We start from the raw sequence: 22,968 nt of genomic DNA, 5'->3' as shown, positions 1-22,968 counted from the left end.
GGCAAGCTGATTCATGCAGCAGCCTTAATAGACCCTAGGCTACCCAACTTCATTGTGGTTCTGGGTGTGACCTTGGGACAATGAGCTGGGAACAGTGATAAGAACCACTGGAAAACATACCAGTGGGCCTAATTTGTTCTGATCACTTCTCTTTGGTCCCCAACCCTTTAAGGCCTATCAAGTAGGCATATGATAAGCCCTGCTTTGCCTAATTCAAGGTAGCACCAAAGATCATGGAGGTAATAGAAATCTCTTAAGGTACTTTCAGGCCTGAGACCCAGGCTTCCTTCAGAACCTTACGAAGGAGTAGGCTTTCTGTTGCCCTACAGGAGACCTGGAGTTAAGGAATTTCACAGCCCTGGCCCTGCCATCCAATTTAGGGCTTGCTCTCACAACAGGGCAGCTCTCACCACCCCGCTCCACCTGGGTCCTGCCCCAGACTATTTCATACCTCTCTCTCTGGTTTCCATGAAAGGCCTGCAACACTAAGAAATGGGCACAGGCTGGGGGTAGTGGCTTACGGCTGTAATCCCAGCACTTTGAGAGGCCAAGGCGGGAGGATCATGAAGTCAAGAGATTTGAGATCATGGCCAACATGGTGAAACCCCATCTACTAAAAATACAAAAAATAGCCAGGCATGGTGGTCATGTGCTTGTAGTCCCAGCTACTTGGGAGGCTGAGGCAGGACAATCTCTTGAACCCGGGAGATGGAGGTTGCAGTGGGCCTAGTAGCACCACTGCATTCCAGCCTGGGTGATACAGCAAGACTCCATCTCAAAAGAGCAAAACAAATGAGCTCAAGAGGCCCAGAGGCATACAGCTGGCTAGTAGCACACCTGGGATCCAGAACATGTGTGTCTGACTCCTAAGCCCACATGCTTTTAACTACTGTGCTGAAATGCTTCCTGGAGCTGTGGTCCTAGAGTCTTCATCTCAGGGTCTTTTGGGAACTGCCTTCCTGGTTTTGTTTTGTTTTTGAGATGGAGTCTTGCCCTGTCCCTAGGCTGGAGTACAGTGGAGGGATCTCGGCTCACTGCAACCTCTGCCTCCTGGGTTCAAGTAAATCCTAGCCTCCTGAGTAGCTGGGATTCTAGGCACATACCGCCATGCCTGGCTAACTTTTGTATTTTTAGGAGATGAGATTTCGCCATGTTACCCAGGCTGGTCTCAAACTCCTGACCTGAAGTGATCTGCTCACCTCGGCCTCCCACAGTGCTGGGATTAAAGGCGTGAGCCACCCCAGCTAGCCCATGGTGATTTTTTAAAATGGCAAAAATGCTACTGAACTCCTACTTAAAAAACCTTAAGCGGATGAGTTTTGAATGGTGGAGTCCCAAGCAATCTGGAGAACACGGGCCTTTTCTGGCACCTCTGAAGGCATTCCACGGAATTGGCTACCTACTTGTCCCATAAGCCTGGACCATCTTCACTCAAGCTCAGACTCCAGAGGGAAACCTCCCTGGCATGGAAGGGGAGCATAAGACACTTGTTGACTCTGAGGAGGCAAGTGTTGTCTACACAAGGCTAGTTGGACCTGAAGGCTGGGACTCCAGGCCATGGGGGCAGCAGTACTGTTACCACTTCCTGAATCTAAGCAAGTTCACCAAGCACTTTCACATCAATGATCTCAATCCTCACAACGTGCCCATGAGTGGCATTATAGCTCTGCTTTGCTGACAAAGACAGGAATGGTAACTGGTCCCAGGTGGCAGGGCTGGGACTAGAACTCAGGTTTCCTACCTGCCAGATCACCCTGCCCAGGACCCATCTCACAGACCAGGGGATTGAGGCCAGAGAGGTAGAACCAATGCTGTTTCCAGTGCACACGTCTTCTTTAGGCTGCTTCTCTATGCAGGGTGAGTCTGTAGGAAGCAGCCTTCAAGGTTTTTGGGTTTGAGATGGAATCTCACTCTCGCCCAGGCTGGAGGGCAATGGAGCAATCTCAGCTCACTGCAACTGTGCCTCCCAGCTTCAAGCAATTCTCCTGCCTCAACCTCTTGAGTAGCGGGGATCATAAGGACCCACCATCACACCTAGCTAGTTTTTGTATTTAGTAGAGACAGGGTTTCACCATGTTAACCAGGCTGGTCTCAAACTCCTGACCTCAAGTGATCCACCCACCTCAGCCTCCCAAAGTTCAGGGGCGAGCTACTGCACCCCACCACCTTCAAGGTTCCGATGACAGCTTTGGCACTGAGGCCTGAGTGACCTGCAACAAATGTTCTCTTTTGTGCCTTAATTTTTCTGTCTCTAACATGACCATATCATGCTCCAGACACTGTCATGAAAAGCCAGAGCAGAGCTATGGACCCTCAGAGGCTAAACAGCCCTGCCCCATTCTACCAAAGTGGAAGCACAGAGGATCTCAACTCTTACCTGCCCTTTTCCACAAAGCCAGGACAGGGACCCGGGCACTCAGCTCCTTGGGTCTCTCTCTTCCCTGTACCCCACAGGAAGGGCTAATATGAAGCTCCTCTCCAATGCACTCTCGTGGATGTCACTGGAGGACGGGAAATATATCTTTATTATGTCAGTTTAAGCCCTGCACCATCCCACCCTGGTGTCATCTGTGCAGCAGGCTCCCCTGCACACCCAGAGGCTGCGGGGGGCAGAGACACGGGCAGGGTGAGGCCCAGCTAGCCTCCTCTCACCCCTGCTCCAGCCCACCACAGTCATGTCAGCAGTGCCTGACGCAGCATCTGCTTCTGCTGGGGCGTCAGGTGGGTGGGGAACTGGATGTCGAAGATGATGAAGAGATCCCCCTTCTTAGTGGGGTCCTCTGGCAATGGCATCCCCTCACCTGGCACCTTCTTGAAGTATTTGGGGCTGAAATAGGATGAAAGAAAGGAGCTTAGAGGGCATCCCAGAGTAGCCTCTGCAGGTCCTTGTCACGAACTCATGCTCACATTACCCCTGGAAGGGGACAGTTTCTGCAGCCTTCACCTGGAGTGGCACTTAGAACTGGTTGGGAAGGGAGAGGAGATTGGCTTGTTCCAAACAGCTTGCTCTCTGAAAACCTGTTTACACCGAGTCTCTGATGGTGGATTCCAGAATTTTAAGTTATGGGAAAAGGGAAGAAAAGGTGAGCAAACCCTGGGGTGGGGGCAGGGGTGCTGGGCTGCCAGGCAAACCCCTGCACTGGCAGAGCGCCTTTCTTGGAAAAGGACTTAGGGGATGCAACTCAGAACTCTAATGAGAAGCTTCGGGGGATGGCGGCCACGGGGGTTGCCCAACACCGAGGGCCTCTAGCCTCAGCAGTGGCTTTGTGCCAATTAGTAAAAGGTATTCCTTTTGCCAGATGATTGCAGCCCACAGCTTGGGCAGAGTGTGGGTTTGGTTTTGGTCCTCTCCCATCCCCTCAACAGGGAACTGTTGTGCTGGGGGCAGCCTGTACAAGTCTACTGGGCAGATATGTCTGACATTACCCCCTAAATCCCAGGCTGGCCCTTCTCTCAGCTACCGGCGCCCAAGGCAGGTGGACTCACTGGACGATGTCATTGATGGGGATGTTGAGCAGACGGTCATCGAGGGTCTTCACCTCCACAGTGCAGCAGGTGAGAGCCTAGGGTTAGAGCCAGAAGTGGGGCTGGGGAGGGTCACCATAGCCCTCCTGTTTAGAAGGCACCTTAAGAACCTGTCCAGTGCTGGACACTGAGTTGGGCACAAGGGAGACAAGGCTATTCCAGAATAGGTGAATGACCCAGGCAATTTCTGGCCCTCAAGAAGCTCACAATCTGGCAGCTAAGATGGATGTTGTATAAATGTAATGAGAGAGATAGAAATAAAGGGGTCTGTGGGAGCCAAGGAGAGGTCCCCAAACCATTCGGGAGTGGGGCAGGAAGTAGCAGCAGTGGTGGTAGCTGTTGAGGAGTACCCTATGGGGTGAGGTGAGTAGACAGCATTCCAGGGAGAGGGCCCAGCAGAAATAAGAACAGAGGCATGGAAATGCGCCATGCAGGCAGGGTGCTACACAGCGCAGGGGCTGGAGAGCAGGGAAGGGGTCAGCAGAGAGCAGATTGCTGAGGGCCTCCAGTAGCACAAAGATATTTGGACAGTGAGGTGTGAGGCAGGTCTGATGAGTGTGTGGTAGGATCCCTGAGAAGAGCCTGGAGATGAGCAGTAGTGGGGAGGGCCTCCTGCGCAGATCTGGTGCACAGATCCAGGCGTGCAGATGAGCAGAGGGGACCAAGTGGATGGTGACTCGGAGGGTGGAACCCACAGGGCCTAGTGACTGAGGGCAAGTGGTTGCAGCAGGGGAGGCCAAGTCTAGGTGGGCTCACTCTGATGCCGTCTCCACTGCTCCTGCGCTTTGCCCACTCACCTTGCCCAGAGGGATGGCGTTCACGAAGAAGAGGTTGTCATTCTCCCTGCGGAAGTGAGGGTGTAGCTTCTCCTTTACAATGAAAATGATGTCTGCTGGGATGATGTTGGGGCCCTGGGCAGGGGAGGCCAAAGGGTGACAAGGACTAATTGATTGTGTGACCTTGGCCAAGTTCCTGCCTCTACTTGTCTCCATGTCTTCATCTGTACAATGGGGAGATAAGAGCAGGTTTTCCAGAAGGGGCTTTTCAGTTTGGCCTCCGTAGCCCAGATGGATTAGAAGCCTGAGAAGCTTTCACAGATCAATCTCCCCATAATCACTTCTGTACTGAGCATGCCCAAAATAGACACTCAGCTGGAGGAGTGGAGAAGCTTCCTCAGATGGTGGGTGGAACACTGAGCTGGGCATCATCCAACTGCCCACACGTCTCTGTCCTGCTAGTAACTCCAGGCATGACACCCCTCTCCCAAACTTCATTAAGTCACCAAAACTCTGCTGAGGTCTCTTCTGGGCACTGGGGACAAAAGAGGTGACTGCAGCCCTTAGGCCCCTAACCCCAAGGAACTCCTAGTCTTGCGGCAGGGAGGGAAAGGAACCGACAATGAATCCCCAGCACACTCAAGACCTGATAAAGGGAAGCGTAGAGGCTGGGGCTCGGAGGAGGCTGCCCAGAGCAGGGAACACTGGAGCTGGGTTTTGAAGCATGTTTTTTTGAAGCTGATGTTTTATTTTTTAGACAGGGTCTTGCTCTGTTGCCCAGGCTGGAGTGCAGTGGCATGATCATAGCTCACTGCTGCCTTGACCTCCTGGGCTCAAGAGATCCTCCCGCCTCAGTCTCCCAAATATCTGGGACCACAGGCACACACCACCATGACCAGGTAACTTTTTTATTGTTAGTAGAAACAAGGTTTTGCTATGTTGCCCAGGCCGGTCTCTAATTTCAGAGCTCAAGCAATTCTCCTGCCTTGGCCTCCCAAAGTGCTGGGACTATAGGTGCGAGCCACCAGACCAGACAAGAAGTAGATGTTTCATAGGCAAGAAAGGGAGCAAAAAATGCAGGTAAAGGAATGCATCTCTCCTGGCTCCGAATACGCCATCATTCTGCCTCTTCTCAGGACTTAAGGACTCAGCACACCCTGGACAATAATTTTATGTTTTTACTTAAATAGCATTTAATTTAAACTGATTATTAATAGGCCAGGTGGGGTGGCTCATGCCTGTAGTCCCAGGAACTTCGAGAGGTCAAGGAGGGTAGATCACCTGAGGTCAGTAGTTCAAGGACAGCCTGATGAACATGGAGAAACCCTGTGGCTACTAAAAATGCAAAAATTAGCTGGATGGCTGGGCACAGTGGCTCACGCCTATAATCCCAGCACTTTGGGAGGCTGAGGCGGGTGGATCACCTGAGGTCAGGAGTTCAAGACCAGCCTGGCCAACATGAATTTGAGTAGAAACCTAGTCTCTACTAAAAATACAAAAATCAGCTGGGCATGGTGGTGGGTACCTGTAATCCCAGCTACTGGGGAGGCTGAGGCAGGAGAATAACTTGAACCCAGGAGACAGAGGTTGCAGTGAGCCGAGATCACACCACTGCCCTCCAGCCTGGGTGACACAGTAAGACTGTCTCCAAAAAGAAAAAAAAAAAAAAAAAAGCTGAGCATGGTGGTGTATGCCTGTAGTCCCAGCTACTTGGGAGGCTGAGGCAGGAGAATCGCTTGAATCCAGGAGGTGGAGGTTGCAATGAGCTATGATAATGTCACCGCACCCCAGCCTGGGCAACAGAGAGACTGTCTCAAAATAAATAAAATATGTAAATAAAATTATTATGATTAAATGGTTTCCGAGTACCTCCTATAGTTGGGCTTTATTCTGAAAAGCACTGAAGACAATCAGGAAAACACTGGAGTTCAGACGGGGATCTCCTTTCAGCTCTCATGTTCTTGCCCTGGGCAAGTCCCACTCTTCCCTGGGCCCCAGTTTCCCGCTCTGTAACATGGGGATAGTCCTTGGGCTTCCCGTTCACAGAAGCGTTGTGAGGTTCTGTTCCTTGGAAGGAACATTATGGAATCCTATCTCTCCCACTCTGCAGACTAGTCTCTCTACAGACCAAGGCTCAGAGGGGCAGGAAGAACATTTGCCTCCTTTCCCCTCCTTTCCTCCTCAGTCTTCCCACCACCTGAACCCAGTGACTGACCTGAATCAGCTTCTTCCCCCCTCACCTGGTCCCCTTCCTTCTCAAAGGTGATGCGTGTGCCCTGCCTCCAGCCGGGCTTCACATCAATGGTTAGGATCTTGTCCTTGATGGTGGAGGAGTACCCATCCTCGTTCAGCACCTGCAGCAACATCAGGTGTGGGGAGGTCTGCTCAGGACTTCCATGAGCACAGTTGAGATTTGCTCAGATTTTCATCAACACCCAGTTGACCTTTGCACATGTGAAAGATGCTCTATGGGATTTGTACTTGGGCTCAATCTAGTGATGGGAAGAGCCTCCAGCAATGGAGAGAGCCTGCCCTGAGCCACTCCCACTCCCATCCTGTTTCCATGACAACCAAGAACTTATGATTTCAGGATGGCAGAGCATGCCACGGGGCTGGGGCCTGAAATGCCAAGCGGTCACCACTAGTGATCAAACACACAGCTCCAGCCCTGGCCACTAACAGATACAGGACAAAAATGTACTCTGTTCTTCTCTCCAAATCCCAGAGGGCCTGCCCTGAACCTCCAGCAGTCTCTTAATCCCAAAGAGAGAAAGAACATGGAAATCAGCATATCTAAGCCTCTCCTCGTGCATTCCTCATGGTGTCATCCTTCCATTCCCCAATCACACATCTAGATGGGTACCATCTGTGGAAAGCATGGCTGCATCGGCATCTCCTCTGCTAGGCAAAGGTGGAGGGGGCTTGCTCTTATGCCTGACACAGGGCTGGGCCATGGGACAGGACCAAGCCAAGGACTAGACACGAGGCACTGAGGGTCTTCCTCAACCCATCAACCTTGGGGACTGTCTCCCAGCCCACACTCCATGCCCACTGTTCTTTCTTGCGCACAAGGCATGCACCCTGATAAAATCTTGGGAATAAGGTCTGGTAAAGCCCAGAGGGAAGAATTCAGAGGAGACTTCTCCCATTCAGAGCCCTTCCAGTTTCCACAGGGATGGGGCTGAACTGAGAGAGAGGAAGAGAAAGAGCTTGTCCCCATTGGGGAAACTGCAGAGGGCACTCGAGCACTAGGAAAGAACTGGGCTAATATCCTCAATTGTCCCTTCCAAATTTCAGATTCTGGAATTCTAATATCCTAGGTCTCTGCATCTAGGGTTCCCTTATTCCATCAGAGACTATGCGCAAGTTCTCCTGCCTGGGTGAGAGAGGAGGCAGCTGCTCAGGCTGCAGGGGAGAGGTGATGGCTCCCGAGAGAAGCAAGCTGAGTACTCACCCTTCTGGAAATCTTAATTTTTTTGGTGCAGCCAAAGAATAAGTCCTCCAGGGACAAGTAGAGGTCCCGTTCGATTGGGGGGTCCTGCTTCTTGACACCTCGGCCACGAAGCCCCCCAAAGTTCAAATCCATCTCACTTCCATCTGCATCAAAAAACTCTGCAGGAGGTAGGGAGAGTCTTAAGAGAAATTGTATCCAGAGACACACACACACACACACACACACACACACACACACACACACACACACGCTCTGCCTCCACTTCCAGATACACCCCCTGCCAACCTCTTCAGTGCCCCATATAATACCCAACATCCCATACCCACCTCTTAGACTGGCCAGGTCAAGAAGCTGTCTTCAACTGCAGGTGCAATGATTATCATCCCTTGTCACTCCCCTATGCTTCACCCCCACTTGGGATATCGCCCACTACCAAGGCCGTAGAGACCCCCACCCAGGCAGCGCTGAAGGCACTAAGAAGCAGACACCCAAATAAAACAGCAAGTGGGACTAGCCGAGGCCAACAGCATTCCGGGCTGAGGGCCTCAAGCAAACGCTGACCCACGTATTTATTCTCTCTGAACAGGTGATTATTATTAACAAACAGGTGTTCTGTTTTCTCATAGAAACAAGATAAACTAGGTAGGCAGCTGGTGCCTGCTTACCACTGATCAAGACAAACCAGAAAGTATTCTCCACGAGGGAGCCACGGGGGCAGGGTCACATACCCGTGCTTAAAGATTGTTTTAAGGCCGGGCGCCGTGGCTCAAGCCTATAATCCCAGCACTTTGGGAGGCGGAGGCGGGTGGATCACGAGGTCAAGAGATCGAGACCATCTTGGTCAACATGGTGAAACCCCGTCTCTACTAAAAATACAAAAAATTAGCTGGGCATGGTGGCGTGTGCCTGTAATCCCAGCTACTCAGGAGGCTGAGGCAGGAAAATTGCCTGGAGGCAGGAGAATTGCCTGAGCCCAGAAGGCGGAAGTTGCGGTGAGCCGAGATCGCGCCATTGCACTCCAGCCTGGGTAACAAGAGAAAAACTCCGTCTCAAAAAAAAAAAAAAAGATTGTTTTAACCGGTGTGTGATATACGTTTACTGCTTTGCTACTGTAGAATGCCCCAAGCAGTTTTCCACTTGCGGGGCTAGGGCGGCTAGGTTTTCCTTGCCGCTGTCGTTAGCAAACAGTATATTTTATCGTACACTCAGCATCCCCCCTCCCAACGCTCCGCTTCCTTGTCTTATTCACAACTTGGGTACCTTTAACTCTGTCTCAGGAAAGAGGCTCTCCCTCTGGTGGCTGTACTTGGGAGTGCCAGAAGAGACTGCTGTTAGCCTTTTTTTTTTTTCCCTCCGAGATGGAGTCTTGCTCTGTCGCTCAGGCTGGAGTGCAGTGGCTCTATCTGGGCTCAGTGCAACCCAACCTCTGCCTCCCAGGTTCAAGTAATTCTCCTGCCTCAGCCTACTGAGTAGTTGGGACTACAGGTGCCCGCCACCACGCCCAGCTAATTTTTGTATTTTTAGTAGAGACAGGGTTTCACCATGTGGGTCAGGCTGGTCTTCAGCTCCTGACCTCGTGATCCGCCTGCGTTGACCTCCCAAAGTGCTGGGGTTACAGGTGTGAGGCACCACACCCGGCCTGCTGTTAGCCTTTTGCAGGAAGGTCAGAGCTGCGCAGTCCTCCCTACTGTTCCTGACTCCTCTCCCCTTCGCTGTCCAGCCCAGCCCAAGACGACTAAAGACCCCAGACTCAAGTTTCTATAAAGCTGTCGGCTGAGATGATGGAGGGAAAGCATTGGTCCCTAACAATTTGAGAGGCCACCAGCATCCCCCAAACTCCTCTTTCCTCAATTTATTTGCCCCCCCCAGCCCCCCCCAGCTCTATACCCATAACCCCTCTTGCTGTCCCCATCCCCCCTCCCAGCTCTGCCCCTGATGTGCTATGTGATCCGTGGGCTTCAGTGTCTTGGTCTGTGGGATGGGGTGATACTGCCTGTCCTGCCTTCCACCATTAAGACGAAGAGCTAAAACTTGCTGAGAGCTGAGTTTGCATCAGCTGCTATTTTTGGCACCTTATTATTTTATTGGTCCAGAGAGGCCAAACAAAATGAGTAAGTTCCCATAGCTAGTGAACGGTAGAGTTGGGATCTGAACCACAGGACAATATGACTATGGAACATGTGCCCTTAACCACTATGTCATGCGGCATTGCTAGATGTGGAAGCCCTTCATAAGCTGTAAACTCGGGCAGGCACCATGGTTAAGAGTTTCTATGTTCTGCCTCTCATGGTTAATGCCATGGAATGAACTTCACGGGCTAGAATGGTGAAATGACCTTAGGCAGGGACAGTAAGGTGACTACATTATGTCCCTCTGAGATGTGATGGGTAATCAAGAGGCCTGTGAATCATCTGGTCCACCTGTTGCATTACTGAATTCACTTGTTCATCCAGGCCTATGGAGTACCAGGCAGTAACCACCCCGATAGCCAGGCCACAGGAAGCCCAGCCCTCAACCCTGCAGGGAGATGGGTCTCAGGAACACTTGGAGTGGAGCACTGTGGCAGTCTAGCTTCTGGGCACTGCCTAAGGAAGCCCAGACCCTGAGCCTGACCTTTCCAATGAGCGATGCTGCTGTAGACTCACTTGGCTCCTTTGAACTGAGACAGATAGTGAGACAAGATCCACCGTACGGCATTTTCAAACTGCAAAGACCCTTTTCATAAACATGATCTCATCTGGTAATAGCCCTTGAGCCTTAATGATTATTTTGGCTATGTAATGGTTAGGAAGCTGGGGTTTCAGAAAGGTGAAGAAATTTGCCCAGGATCACACGGTTGACAAACGGCAGTGCATGGTTTGGAAACAAGCCCACTACTCAAAGCCCCTTGATGTTTTCAGTCTCACGTGGAGCTTATAAACTCAGCTTCCTCCCGAAGACACATGAGGGCAGTCCATGGTGGGAGCAGTCTCTGAGGCGGAGGGGCTATAACCCGTGTATTGGCACAGAGAAGAGGAGAGAATGAAGTTCAGAAAGGCTGAAGTATTGTCAGGGAGAAGGGGCAATGGGTGTAGGAGAAAACAGGCAGTGAAAATCTAGGCCCTCTGTGGGCATAACTGGAGCCAGGAAATCAGGTGTAAGGTCCTTCCACTGCCTTTGCAAGATGATTCTGAGCCTCAGAAATCAACTCTTGGTCAGTTTGTCTGAGAGCTGGAATCATGCACCCACCCACCCACCATGTACTCATCTGTTCATTCATATGCCCACTCATCCATTCATCCATCTGTCCTTCCTTCCTTCCTTCATTTTATGCATCCACCCATCTACTCCCTCTTGTCAGATGCTAGGCTGTGGTTTGGCTACTCTGAGATCAATCAGACCTGGAGGAGCTCCCCATTCAGTAGGGAGACAAGCATATTAGGGAAACTATGAATGGCACAAGAACTGTTTTAACTGAAAAAGAGACAAATACAATATTAGCAAAAGACTGGAAAGAAACTACCCATTAATAAAACAGTAATTAAAAATAATAAATTAGACCTGCCATGGTGGCTCATGCCTGTAATCCCAGCACTTTGGGAGGCCGAGCCAGGCTGATGACTTGAGGTCAGGAGTTCAAAACCAGGCTGGCCGGTCTTGAGTGGAAACCCCATCTCTACTAAAAATACAAAAATCAGCTGGGTGTGCTGGCACCCACCTATAATCCCAGCTACTTGGATGGGTGAGGCAGGAGAATCACTTGAACCCAGAAGGCAGAGCTTGCAGTGAGCCAAGATCATGCCACTGTACTCTAGCCTGGGCAACAGAGCAAGACTCAGTCTCAAAAATAATAATAAATTATAAAACACCCATGGTAGCCATGCTGGCACTTGGCATCCGCTCTGTCGTCCTCCTTGCATACCTTCCCTGCTAGAAAATCTATAGAGCCAAAAGGAACATCCCCCAGACTCTCTTGAAGCTAAGGTTCTGGCTTTGAATTCTGTTCATCAGGTAAACCTTGAGCTACTTGGAAGGCAGAAAGAAGGCAGCAGGCATCTCTCTATGGCTCTGGAGCTGGTGAGCACTGTCATGGAAACACTGGGTTTTTCTGCAGCAGCCTTTCTATGTCCACCCACAAGTTTTGTGCCTGTCAGAGGCATGTGGGGCAGCAATTGTAGCTACACTTATGGTGTGTTCTGCAATGCAACGGTGACATTTCCTGATTCCTTCTTCAGGACTGTGGCAGAGACAGCAGCTCTCCTTGTGGGCCAGTTTAGAGGTGGTGTTCTTGGGAGAAGTCTTACAGAGCCAGCCTAGAGCCTTCTCACCCAGGCCTTTCAATGATTGATTGATTGATTGATTTGACAAGGTCTCAATCTGTCACCCAGGCTTGAGTGTAGTAGCCTGATCTAGGCTCACTGCAGCCTCGACCTCCTGGGCTCAGGTGATTCTCCCACCTCAGCCTCCTAAGTAGCTGGGACTATAGGAATACACCACCATTCCTGGCACATTTTTTGTAGAGATGGAGTTTCACTCTGTTGCCCGGGTTGGCATTGAACTCCTACACTCAAGCGATCCAGCCACCTTGGCCTCCCAAAGTGCTGGGATTACAGGAGTGAGCCACCACACCCAGCCTCAATGATTTTTTTTTTTTTTTTTGAGACGGAGTTTCACTCTTGTTACCCAGGCTGGGGTGCAATGGCGCGATCTCGGCTCACCGCAACCTCCGCCTCCTGGGTTCAGGCAATTCTCCTGCCTCAACCTCCTCAATAGCTGGGATTACAGGCACACGCCACCATGCTCAGCTAATGTTTTTGTATTTTTAGTAGAGACGGGGTTTCACCATTTTGACCAGGATGGTCTTGATCTCTTGACCTCGTGATCCACCCGCCTCGGCCTCCCAAAGTGGCCTCAATGATTTTTTAAAGCACCTAATTCCCTGTTTTGAATCCCTTTCTGCTTAATATGGCTAGAACAGTATTTGTTTCTGCAATGGATCCCTAAGAGACATCTGACCAGTGAAATCTTATGCAGATCTATACATACCATATAGATTTGCATATAAATGAATAAAGTAGATCTATATATAGTATAACATAAGATAATCTCCAAGATATATTAAGTTAAAAAAAAATCACTGTGTACAATGTGGCCATATTTCCTTAACAAAATAAAAGGCTTATGTAAAAATAAATATAGCTCATACATGCGTGGAAAGTTTCTGGAAGGATACATAAACTGTTTACTAGTAGCTGCTTCCCTAGTATCTGCTTCCGGGGAAAAAAATGGAGGGCTGGGCTGGGCACAGTGGCTCACACCTGTAATCCCAGCACTTTGGGAGGCTGAAGTGGGCAGATCATTTGAGGTCAGGAGTTCAAGACCAGCCTGGCCAACATGATGAAACCCATCTCTACTGAAAATACAAAAATCAGCTAGGTGCGGTGGCTCACACCTGTAATCCCAGCACTTTGAGAGGCAGAGATGGGCAGATCACCTGAGGTCAGGAGTTCGAGACCAGCCTGGCAGACATGGCAAAACCCCGTCTCTACTAAACAATACAAAATTATTAGCTGAGTGTGGTGGCGGGTGCCTGTAATCCCAGCTACTCAGGAGGTTGAGGCAGGAAGAACTGCTTGAACCTGGGAGGCAGAGGTTGCAGTGAGCCGAGATTGTGCCACAGCACTCCAGCCCAGGCAACAGAATGAGACTCCATCTCAAAAAAAAAGGAGAAAATGGAGGGTCAGAATGTATTTCTTTTTCAATGAATTCTGTTTTACTTTTATTTTGCAAGGTATTATATTTATATTTATTAAAGTAAAAATAAAAGCAAAACTACTCAGTGAAAAGCATCTTTTATAGCTGTGTCCTTCTCTGTAAGGCAGGGTTGGGGAGGAAGATCTCTTACCACTGAACGGGTTGTTTCCACCGAAGAACTCATGGAACACCTTTTCGGGGTTGCCATGGAAGACGTAACCAGTTGTCCATGGGGTCTGGGATCCAAACTCCAAAGGAATCCCACCTTTCAGGCCTTCCTCTCCAAACTTGTCATAGATGCTTCTCTTCACGGCTGTGGATGGGCATCACCTTCAGGAGGCGTCCAACTTTGGGGGCTGGGATAGGTGGAGGGGCTGGGAAGCAGGCAGATATGAAGAAAGGGAAGAGGCAAAAGCAGCCTGATTCCAAAGCGCCTGCTGTCTGGTAGTCTTTGGAATGAGACCCTAGGAGTCAGGGGTTCCATTTCCTTCTGTGAGGACCTAGGTATGGCTCCTGTAGCCCAGAAGAGAGATGTGAAAGCCTTGGGTTTGTTGGGGACAGGGTGAGGGATTGGGGGGATAACTGAGAGACAGGCTCAGGCCGTGGCCCTGGGATTTGGCCTAAGTCATCATGGCCACTCTCTTATCTGGGCATACAGAATCGTAGAACGTTGACATTTTAAAAAGCTACAAATTCTGGAGCCTCCAAATTCTAGAACTTTGAAATCCTAGAGTCTAAGGACCCTGAAGTCCTGGAAACTCGGGGCTGCAGAAACCTTAGTGATCTTCTAGCTGTACTTCTGCAGGAACCAGGATTAGTCTCCAGGTCAAGCCCTCAAGGAAAGTCCCCCAGGACCGCCCTGGGTGCTGGCGTGTGGATTAAACTTTCCCCACTCTGCTGGTCTCCATAGGACAGATTTCCTAATTATTCCTGGCCTTTCTCTGCCTCTTCCTACTCTTGCTGGCCTGGGGGAGATGGACACTCAGCCAATGGGAGGGACCTCTAGGAGGGACAGGAGAGCACACCTGCCCAACTTCAGCCTTTTTCCCCATGGCTGCAAGCCCTTCACTCTGTTCCTACGGGAGAAGGTCCCATCCCAGCAGGGCATAGGGGTGTGTGGGGAATGTGCCCCAGCCCCCGCACTGCCTGCCTGGGTGAACAAGTCAGTGTCATCCTGGGCTTCACACACCACGTCCTCCACCTCAGCTTGCTTCTACTGAGAAAAGCAGTTGTGTATTCTGTCTTCTCTGTGTGTCTAGAGTCTGGGCAGGGAAGAGGCATACTTCTTCGCTGTTGGGCTCCCTCAGAAAACCCAACAGTCTAGAGACTTAAGGAATGATCTTGGCCTGGCGCGGTGGCTCATGCCTGCAATCCCAGCACTTTGGGAGGCCAAGGTGGGCGGATCACGAGGTCAAGAGTTCAAAACCATCCTGGCCAACATGGTGAAACCCCATCTCTACTAAAAATATAAAAATTAGCTGGGCGTGGTGGCATGTGCCTATAGTCCCAGCTACTGGGGAGTCTGAGGCAGGAGAATTGCTTAAACCCGGGAGGCAGATTGGCAGTGAGCTGAGATCGCGCCACTGCACTCCAGCCTGGCGCCTGGCTACAGAGCGAGACTCTATCTTAAAAAAAAAAAAAAAAAGGAATGATCTTAATTGAGGGGGTTGCTCAGCCCCACAGCCACTCACGGTCACTCAGCACGTCGTAGGCCTCTGCTATTTGCCTGAAAATCTCTGCTGAAGACGGCTCATATGACTTCAGCGGGTGGTTCTTAAGGGCGAGTCTGCGGTACCTGGAGGAGGGAGAGTTAATACAAGTCATACCAGCTGGCCTGGTTTTGAAGGCAGACCAGAGTTCAGAGCCTGCACTCTGTCCACTCCTGCCTAGCTATAAGTCCGGGGTGGCTTCACCGGCTGTGGTGGCTGCGGAGGTGCGCTGCTCGGCTCTTGAATAGTAGCTGGTCTGGGGAGCACAGTTGACTGACCATCACAGCAGCTGCCCCCCTGGGCATCTGAGCTGAAGCTGGTGCCCCCAACCAATGCTTACGTCTGGTGGGGATATCAGGGCTGGCCTGTTCCTGCAAGACACAGGACCCCTCCCACGGGCAAGCTTTTCGTGAGGGCTCCCCAGGGCCTGGCTGAGCTCCTCCCCGCTCCTCCCCTCCCTGTCTCCTCTCGCACGTGCAGGGCTGCACTGTGTTCTGGGGGCTCTCCCCGCGCGCTGCTGCTCCCTTCCCTTCATCCTTCACGGTTTCTCTGGGTACACTTCCTGAGCCTCTTAACCTGTTTGCGTCTTTGAAGACTGGAGCAGACACACAGGCGTCTTGGGAGGATGAGCCACAGTCGGGTGTGCAGCGGGCATGGCTGAGGCGCTCAGTGCCCGTCCGGTTCCTGTGCCGCCCCCACCCACTCTGTGCTCATTTCCCCCCCACTTCTGTTTCTGCCCATTCCTCGGCTATTTGACTGAAAATGTCTGCTGAAGACAGCTCATTTGACTTCAGCGGGTGGTTCTGAAGGGCGAGTCTGCGGTACCTGGAGGAGGGAGGGTTAATACGAGTGGTAGCAGCTGGCCTGCTTCTGCGGGGCAGACGTGGCAGCATCTGAGGCTGTGTATCGGCTGTGGCCCGGGGTGAGGGAGCGAGGGCGCGGACTGGGTGGTTTGCGGAGAGTTTAATAAAGAGACCTTTCGCCCAGGTGCAGGGGGCGGAGGGAGGCCACCAGGGGCGGCCGAATGCGGCTTTCCCAGACCAGGAACCGAGAGGTGTCTGTCGGAGTGTACGGACGGGGCCTCAGCGGAGCTGTGACCTTCTGTCAAGGGACACAGCTGACTGAAGAGACCCCACAGGAGAACTGGGGAATAAAGCCGCAGCCCCGCCCTGCTCGCTCCGCTTCTCCCCTGGGCCGGCTGCATCTGGAAGGCTGAAGTTGGGGCAGTGGGTCTGAAGGGCTGCACAGGAGGCATCCAGCACAGACGCCTGTCACTCAGCCCAAGCTGACCCCCACCGCGCCTCCGCTGGCTTTTCCACTGCCCACACCCGCCTCGCCGCCATCCCAGAGTTCGCGGCTTCTTTTCTCACCCCAGAGGCAGGCTTCTGCCTCTCACAGCTAAATCTCCATCCCAAACCAGACCACTTCCCTGAGCCAAAGACGACTACATCCAACTGCCTACTTGCCATCTCCTCTCCAAGGTGTCATAAATTCACTGAGCCCAGATACATAAATTTTCTTCTTTTTTTTTTTTTGAGACGGAGTTTCCCTCTTGCTACCCAAACTGGAGTGCAATGGTGCGATCTCGGCCCACTACAACCTTCTGCCTCCAGGGTTCAAACGATTCTCCTGCCTCAGCCTCCCAAGTAGCTGGGATTACAGGCGCACACCACCACACCCGGGTAATTTTTTGTATTTTTAGTAGAAACGGGGTTTCACCATGTTGGCTAGGCTGGTCTCAAACTCCTGACAGGTGATCTGCCCATCTCGGCCTCCTAAAGTGCTAGGATTACAGGCATGAGCCACCATGCTTGGCTAATTTTTGCATTTTGAGTAGAGATGGGGTTTCGCCATGTTGGCCAGGCTGGTCTCAAACTCCTGGCCTCAAGAGATCCACCCTCCTTGGCTTCCCAAAGTGCTGGGATTACAGGCATGAGTGACCGCACCTGGCCGCCAGGTAAATTTTCATTGCATAATTTTTTTCCCAGGTGCTGCAGCCAGAAATGTGAGCATTTTGATTCCAAGTTCTCCTTTGTCCCCTCCAACCCTCCCCTATCAGTCATCAAGTCACATGGGGTTTTCCTTCTAAATAATGTTCTGGGCCAGGTGCAGTGGTTCATGCCTGTAATACCACCACTTTGGGAGGCCAAGGCAGGAGGATCACTTGAGCTCAGGAGTTTGAGACCAGCCTGGGAAACATGGCTAAACTCTGACTCTACAAAAAAAAAAAAAGCAAAAATTAGCCAGGCATGGTGGCATACACCTGTAGTCCCAGCTACTTGGGAAGCTGATGCGGGAGGATTGCTTGAGCCCAGGAAGTGAAGGCGAGATTGTTAGCCGAGATTGTGCCAATGCACTCCAGCCTGGGTGACAGAGTGAGACTTTGTCTCAAAATAAATAAAATGTTCTGTTCCTGTCTCTTTATTCCTACAAGTATTGCAGCATGTCTTCTGCACCAGTGGCCCCTTCTGCACCACATTGTGTGCTGCCAGTTGCGATGATATCTCTTGCGCTCTCTCTCTCTCTCTGCTCTTGTTCATGCTGATGCTTCTAAAATGCCTTTTTTTTTTTTTTTTTTTTTTGAGATGGAATCTCTCTGTTGCCCAGGCTGGAGTATAGTGGCACGATCTCTGTTCACCGCAACCTCTGCCTCCTGGCTTCAAGTGATTCTCCTGTCTCAGCCTCCCAAGTAGCTGGGATTACAGGCATGTGCCACCACACCTGTCTAATATTTGTATTTTTAGTAGAGATGGGGTTTCCCCATCCAGGCTGGTCTTGAACTCCTGACCTCAGGTGATCCACCCATCTTGGCCTCCCTAAGTGCTAGGATTACAGGTGTGAGCCACTGTGCCCAGCCCAACCTTCTGAAATACTTTCTGACAAGGTCCCTCTCCTGGCATAACACTTCACTGGTTCCCCCATTGTCTCCAGGATAAAACTCTAAGATCCGAGGCCCTGCTTCTCTCTCTGGCCTCACTCACTCTTCTGTCTTGCTGCTCCCTTGACCTCTTCTGCATGACTCATCCCTCTGCAGCCCCTCCCAGCTTCTCTGGGCAATTTTTACTTCATCCTTCAACCATCGGCTCAGGGGCCAAATCCCCTGGGGCACCTTCCATGACTGCTAGCCTCCTTTCTAGGTTAGACTCCACTGCTCAAGTCCCCAGCACCTTTGATCCTAGTCCTCAGCAGCACTGTGTTCCAGGTGTCTGTTGATCCGTCTTTCTAATAGACTATGAGGTCCTAGAGTTGCTACATCCAGTTCTAGTCCCAGTGCTGGGCACTGAGCAGGAGTGAGTAAATAAATGGTATTCGCTCAGCATCCTGCAGGGCAGCCCATCTCACTGTGGGATGGATCTGACTTTTAGGCAATGCCTCCTCTTACTGCGACAGGAAGCTGGGTCTGTGGTCCTGCAACTGTCCCTCCATCCATAAAGGTCCTGGCTGTGCCCTGGGAACATTACAGAGTGAATGTCTACCTTCAGAGACTTGAAGACAATTGTCACAGCCTTCCAAACCCGCCATTCTCAGTTACAAAGGTCACAGTCAGTTATATTTATTTATTTATTTAGAGACAGAGTCTCACTCTATCACCTTGGCTGGAGTGTAGTGGCACAATCTCAGCTCACCGCAACGTCTGCCTCCCAAGTTTCAAGCAGCTAGGACTACAGGCGTGTGCCACCACACCTGACTAATTTTTGTATTTTTAGTACAGATGGGTTTTCACCATGTTGGCCAGGCTGGTCTCAAACTCCTGGCCTCAAATGATCTTCCCCCCCCCTCGGTCTCCTGTAATCCCAGCACTATGGGAGGCCAAGGCGGGCAGATCACTTGAGATCAGGAGTTCGAGATCAGGCTGGCCAACATGGTGAAACCCCATCTCTACTAAAAATACAAAGATTAGCCAGGCATAGTGGCGCATGCCAGTAGTCCCAGCTACTCGGGGGCTGCAGCAGAAGAATCACTTGAACCCAGAAAGCAGAAGTTGCAGTGAACCGGGAGCATGCCACTTCACTCCAGCCTGGGTAACAGAGAGAGACTCTGTCTCAAAAGAGAAAAGAAAAGAAAAAAAAAGTAACAAGTTTGAGAAGGGTTTAGTTTTTTTCATATAAATTTGAGTGGTTTCAAAATTATCCCTGCAGTAACATCTCTCTCATTCACCTGCTTTCCTGAGTTGGAGAGAAAGGGGTAAAGTCACAGCTTGAACATTGCAATTATGAATCCTGGGCAATTATAAACCATCCTTATAAACTTCCTTATATAAGTTTAGCTTTTTTTGTTTTAAATCGATATCTAGGACCTCCCATGAGAGAGCATGTCATACATGTGGCTTAGAGTTGTTATAGGGGAGAAAGGGTTAAAGACTGGTGTTTGAAACATACGCAGTTCTTTTAACCACTCTATTTTTATTTTATTTATTTTTGAGATGGAGTTTAGCTCCATTGCCAGGCTGGAGTGCAATGGCTCAATCTTGGCTCACTGCTACCTCTGCCTCCCAGGTTCAATGGCTCAATCTTGGCTCACTGCTACCTCTGCCTCCCAGGTTCAAGCGATTCTCCTGCCTTAGACTCCTGAGTAGCTGGAATTACAGGCACCTGACACCACGCCCAGCTAATTTTTTTATTTTTAGTAGAAACAGCATTTCACTATGTTGGCCAGGCTGGTCTCTAACTTCTGACCTCAGGAGATCTGCCCGCCTTGGCCTCCCAAAGTGCTGGGATTACAGGTATGAGCCACCGGGACTGGCCTTATTTTTATTTTTATTAGAGATGAAGTCTCACTCTGTCACCCAGGCTGGAGTGCAATGGCACGATCTCAGCTCACTGCAACCTCCACCTCCCAGGTTCAAGTCATTCTCCTGTCTCAGCCTCCCAAGTAGCTGGGATTACAGGTGTACACCACAACACCTGGCTAATTTTTTGTATTTTTAGTAGAGATGGAGTTTCACCACGTTGGCCAGGCTGGTCTCAAACTCCTGACCTCAGGTGATACCCTGCCTTGGCCTCCCAAAGTGCTGAGATTGCAGGCATGAGCTACCACATCCGGCCATTTTTATTTTTTTGAGACAGTTCTTGCTCTGTCACCCAGGCTGAAATTCAGTGGTGCAGCCATAGCTCACTGCAGCCTCTACCTTCTGGGCTCAAGCAATCCTCCCACCTCAGCCTCTCAAGTAGCTGGGACCCAGGTGTGTGCTACCATGCCCAGCTAATTTTTATATTTTTGTAGAGACAGGGTCTTCCTATGATGACCAGGCTGGCCTCTCAAATTCCTAGACTCAAGGGATCCTCCTGCTTTGACCTCCTAAACTGCTCAGATTATAAGCATGAGCCACCACACCCGGCCTTAAACATTCTTTATATGACATGATTTCACATGCAAATGGTTGCTGGACACATGCAGTATCTCATCTAATCCTATTTCAATCTCAGAGCAACCTTTATTATTATGATGATGATTTTGAAATGGGAAAACTTCTGGCTCAAAGAGGTTAAGTAATTTGCGCAGGTCACACAGCCAGCAGGTAAGTGAATCTGGACTCTGATCCAGCCCTTTCCAGTGTTTAAGCTGTACTAATCTTTCTGCACTCCCACTGCCCTTCCTGATTACCTTTCCCTGGATAGGTCCTTCTGGTCAATGAGATGCTCCAAAGAGTGGGTGACATCATACACTCTCCTGAGATGTTCTCAGATTCTTTCATGAGTTTGTGTCTTTTTTCTCCAACAACACTGCAGACTCTCCACTTACTCCAGTGATCCCCCACAGGACCTGACCCAGGAATAGGCCCATGATCGGCAACTCTGGCAGACCTGATGTCTGAACACTGACTCTGCCATTTACTAGTGCATGGCCTTGGGATAATAATGGCACTTAATTCTTAGGACTGTTGTGAGGATTAAATGAAACAGTGATGGAAGGTTCTCCGAACAGCATCTATACACTCAAAAAATGCAGCTATTGTCACTGCCCGACTTAATTGATTGAGTTATCCTGGACTCCTTTTTTCTTTACCCTCCAATGATCCACTTAATTGTCAAGTCCATTCCCTCCCCTTTCCCTGGCCTCATCTGTTGCCATGATCACCACAAACACCTCCTAAGGGGTCTCTCTCCTTCTAAGACAATGTCCACAGCCCCCTGTACTTCCTCTTTTGTAACACTCATCACAGTTGTGGTGACTTATTCAACATCTATTCAGCAACAAAATTAAGCTGCATCAGGTCTTGATTATCTATTCTGATAATTGAGATATTGATTATCTATTCTGAAAGGGAATGTCACTGTCGGATTCCTACTTAATATCTCCAGCTGCCGACACTGCAGCAGGAGGTAAAGTACCCTCTCAACCCTTGTGGTAGACACTCAATAAGTATTTATTTAAAAAAACATGTTTTCAGAAAAATGTTCTGACTCCTGTCCTAGGCTATCTTAGGACCAGAGCGTCCTTAAGACCTGATGATATTCAGGGATGTAGTTTAGTCAATGCTGAAAACCTCCATCACGGCCAGAATCGAATTTGTAATATCCATCAGGCACAGCCACTCCCTTGTTCACAAGCTGCTGGTTCTCCATAATATTCACGATAAAGTTCAAATGGCTCCTTTGTCTCTATTTCATTGTTAGGAAAAGCAAGACACCCAGGAGAGGAGTCAGAGCATGGAGCATAAAGGGATATGGGTTGGGAGCAGATTGAGGAACTAAAGAGTTCAAATTTCCAACCTGGATCTCAACCCAGCCCAAAGCCAGGACACAGGTATGCAAGAAGTGAAAGAAGGAACGAGGTTCACCTTGTCTGCCCTAAGCCGTGCAGGAAAGCTCATTTTGGAAGAGAGGAAGGCAGGGCCTGCCCCAGCATACCTCTAAGGCCTGGCTCCGACCCCAACTTACGCCTGTTTGATCTGGGCATCCTCTGAATTGCGAGTGATCCCGAGCACAGAGTAATAATCCTGGCCCATGGCTGGCTGGCTGGCAGTGAGGCCCAGGATAGTCCTCAGTCTCCAGCAAGGCTGTTAGTTGGCTTCCTTGGTTGCTCCGGACAACCGCACAGGTGCACTCTGGGAGTTGTAGTCCCACCTCCCTAAACAAATCTCGGCTCCGCCACAGAGAGAAGCCAGTGAAAGGACGGGGAGAGCTGGGGTTAAATCTGTGACCCTGCAAAAAGGTCACTCAACTCGGAAATTGGAGGCTCATAGGGCTCTGTTTTGTTTTGTTTCTGTTTTTAAAGAGAGCAGCAGCTGGGCACGGTGTCTCATGCCTGTAATCCTAGCACTTTGGGAGGCTAAGGTGGGGGGATCACGAGATCAGGAGTTCAAAACCAGCCTGGTCAAGATGGTAAAACCCCGTCTCCACTAAAAATACAAAAAATTAGCTGGGTGTGGTGGTGCATGACTGTAATCCCAGGACTGCTTGAACCCAGGAGGCAAAGGTTGCAGTGAGCTGATATTGCACCACTGCACTCCAGCCTAGGTGACAGAGTAAGACTCTGTCTCAAAAAAAAAAAAAAAAAAAAAAAGAAGAGCAGCAATTAGTATTAATAAAAAAATTTTAGAAGAAATGCATTTGGCTAATTTTTAAAAAATACATTTATTTTAGAATAGTTTGAGTTTTAGAAAAGTTGAGAAGACAATGCAGAGTTCCCATATACCTCACATCTGCATTCTCCTATTGTATCATTATTATTTTGAGACAGGGTCTCACTCTGTCCCCAGGCTGGAATGCAGTGGCAGGATCACACCTCACTGCAGCCTCAACCTCCTGGGCTCAAGGGATCCTCTAAC

The 22,968-nt window shown here is 50.2% G+C and overlaps 1 protein-coding gene across 2 annotated transcripts; it reads right to left on the bottom strand.

Moving 5' to 3' along the window:
* Positions 1-2,498: 2,498 nt before the first annotated feature.
* DNAJB13 (DnaJ heat shock protein family (Hsp40) member B13) lies at positions 2,499-22,404 on the bottom strand. Of its 2 annotated transcripts, XM_032259035.1 has the most exons (8): positions 22,079-22,402; positions 15,180-15,283; positions 13,640-13,801; positions 7,756-7,913; positions 6,542-6,655; positions 4,323-4,436; positions 3,487-3,563; positions 2,499-2,827 (listed from the first exon to the last, which is right to left on the bottom strand). In XM_032259035.1, the coding sequence occupies exons 1-8, from the start codon at positions 22,144-22,146 to the stop codon at positions 2,674-2,676; spliced, it is 951 nt and encodes a 316-aa protein (XP_032114926.1). In that variant the 5' UTR covers positions 22,147-22,402; the 3' UTR covers positions 2,499-2,673. The 2 variants fall into 2 exon arrangements, with proteins under 2 accessions (XP_032114926.1, XP_032114927.1); XM_032259036.1 differs by lacking the exon at positions 4,323-4,436 and having other exon boundaries at positions 22,079-22,404.
* Between the last annotated feature and the right edge of the window lie 564 nt (positions 22,405-22,968).

The sequence above is a fragment of the Sapajus apella genome, unplaced genomic scaffold, assembly GCF_009761245.1.
Source record: "Sapajus apella isolate SASKATOON/1434 unplaced genomic scaffold, GSC_monkey_1.0 scaffold106, whole genome shotgun sequence".
NCBI classification, from domain to species: Eukaryota; Metazoa; Chordata; class Mammalia; order Primates; family Cebidae; genus Sapajus; species Sapajus apella.
The sequence above is the reverse complement of the archived record's forward strand: the minus strand, read 5'-3'. Positions and strand labels throughout refer to the sequence as shown.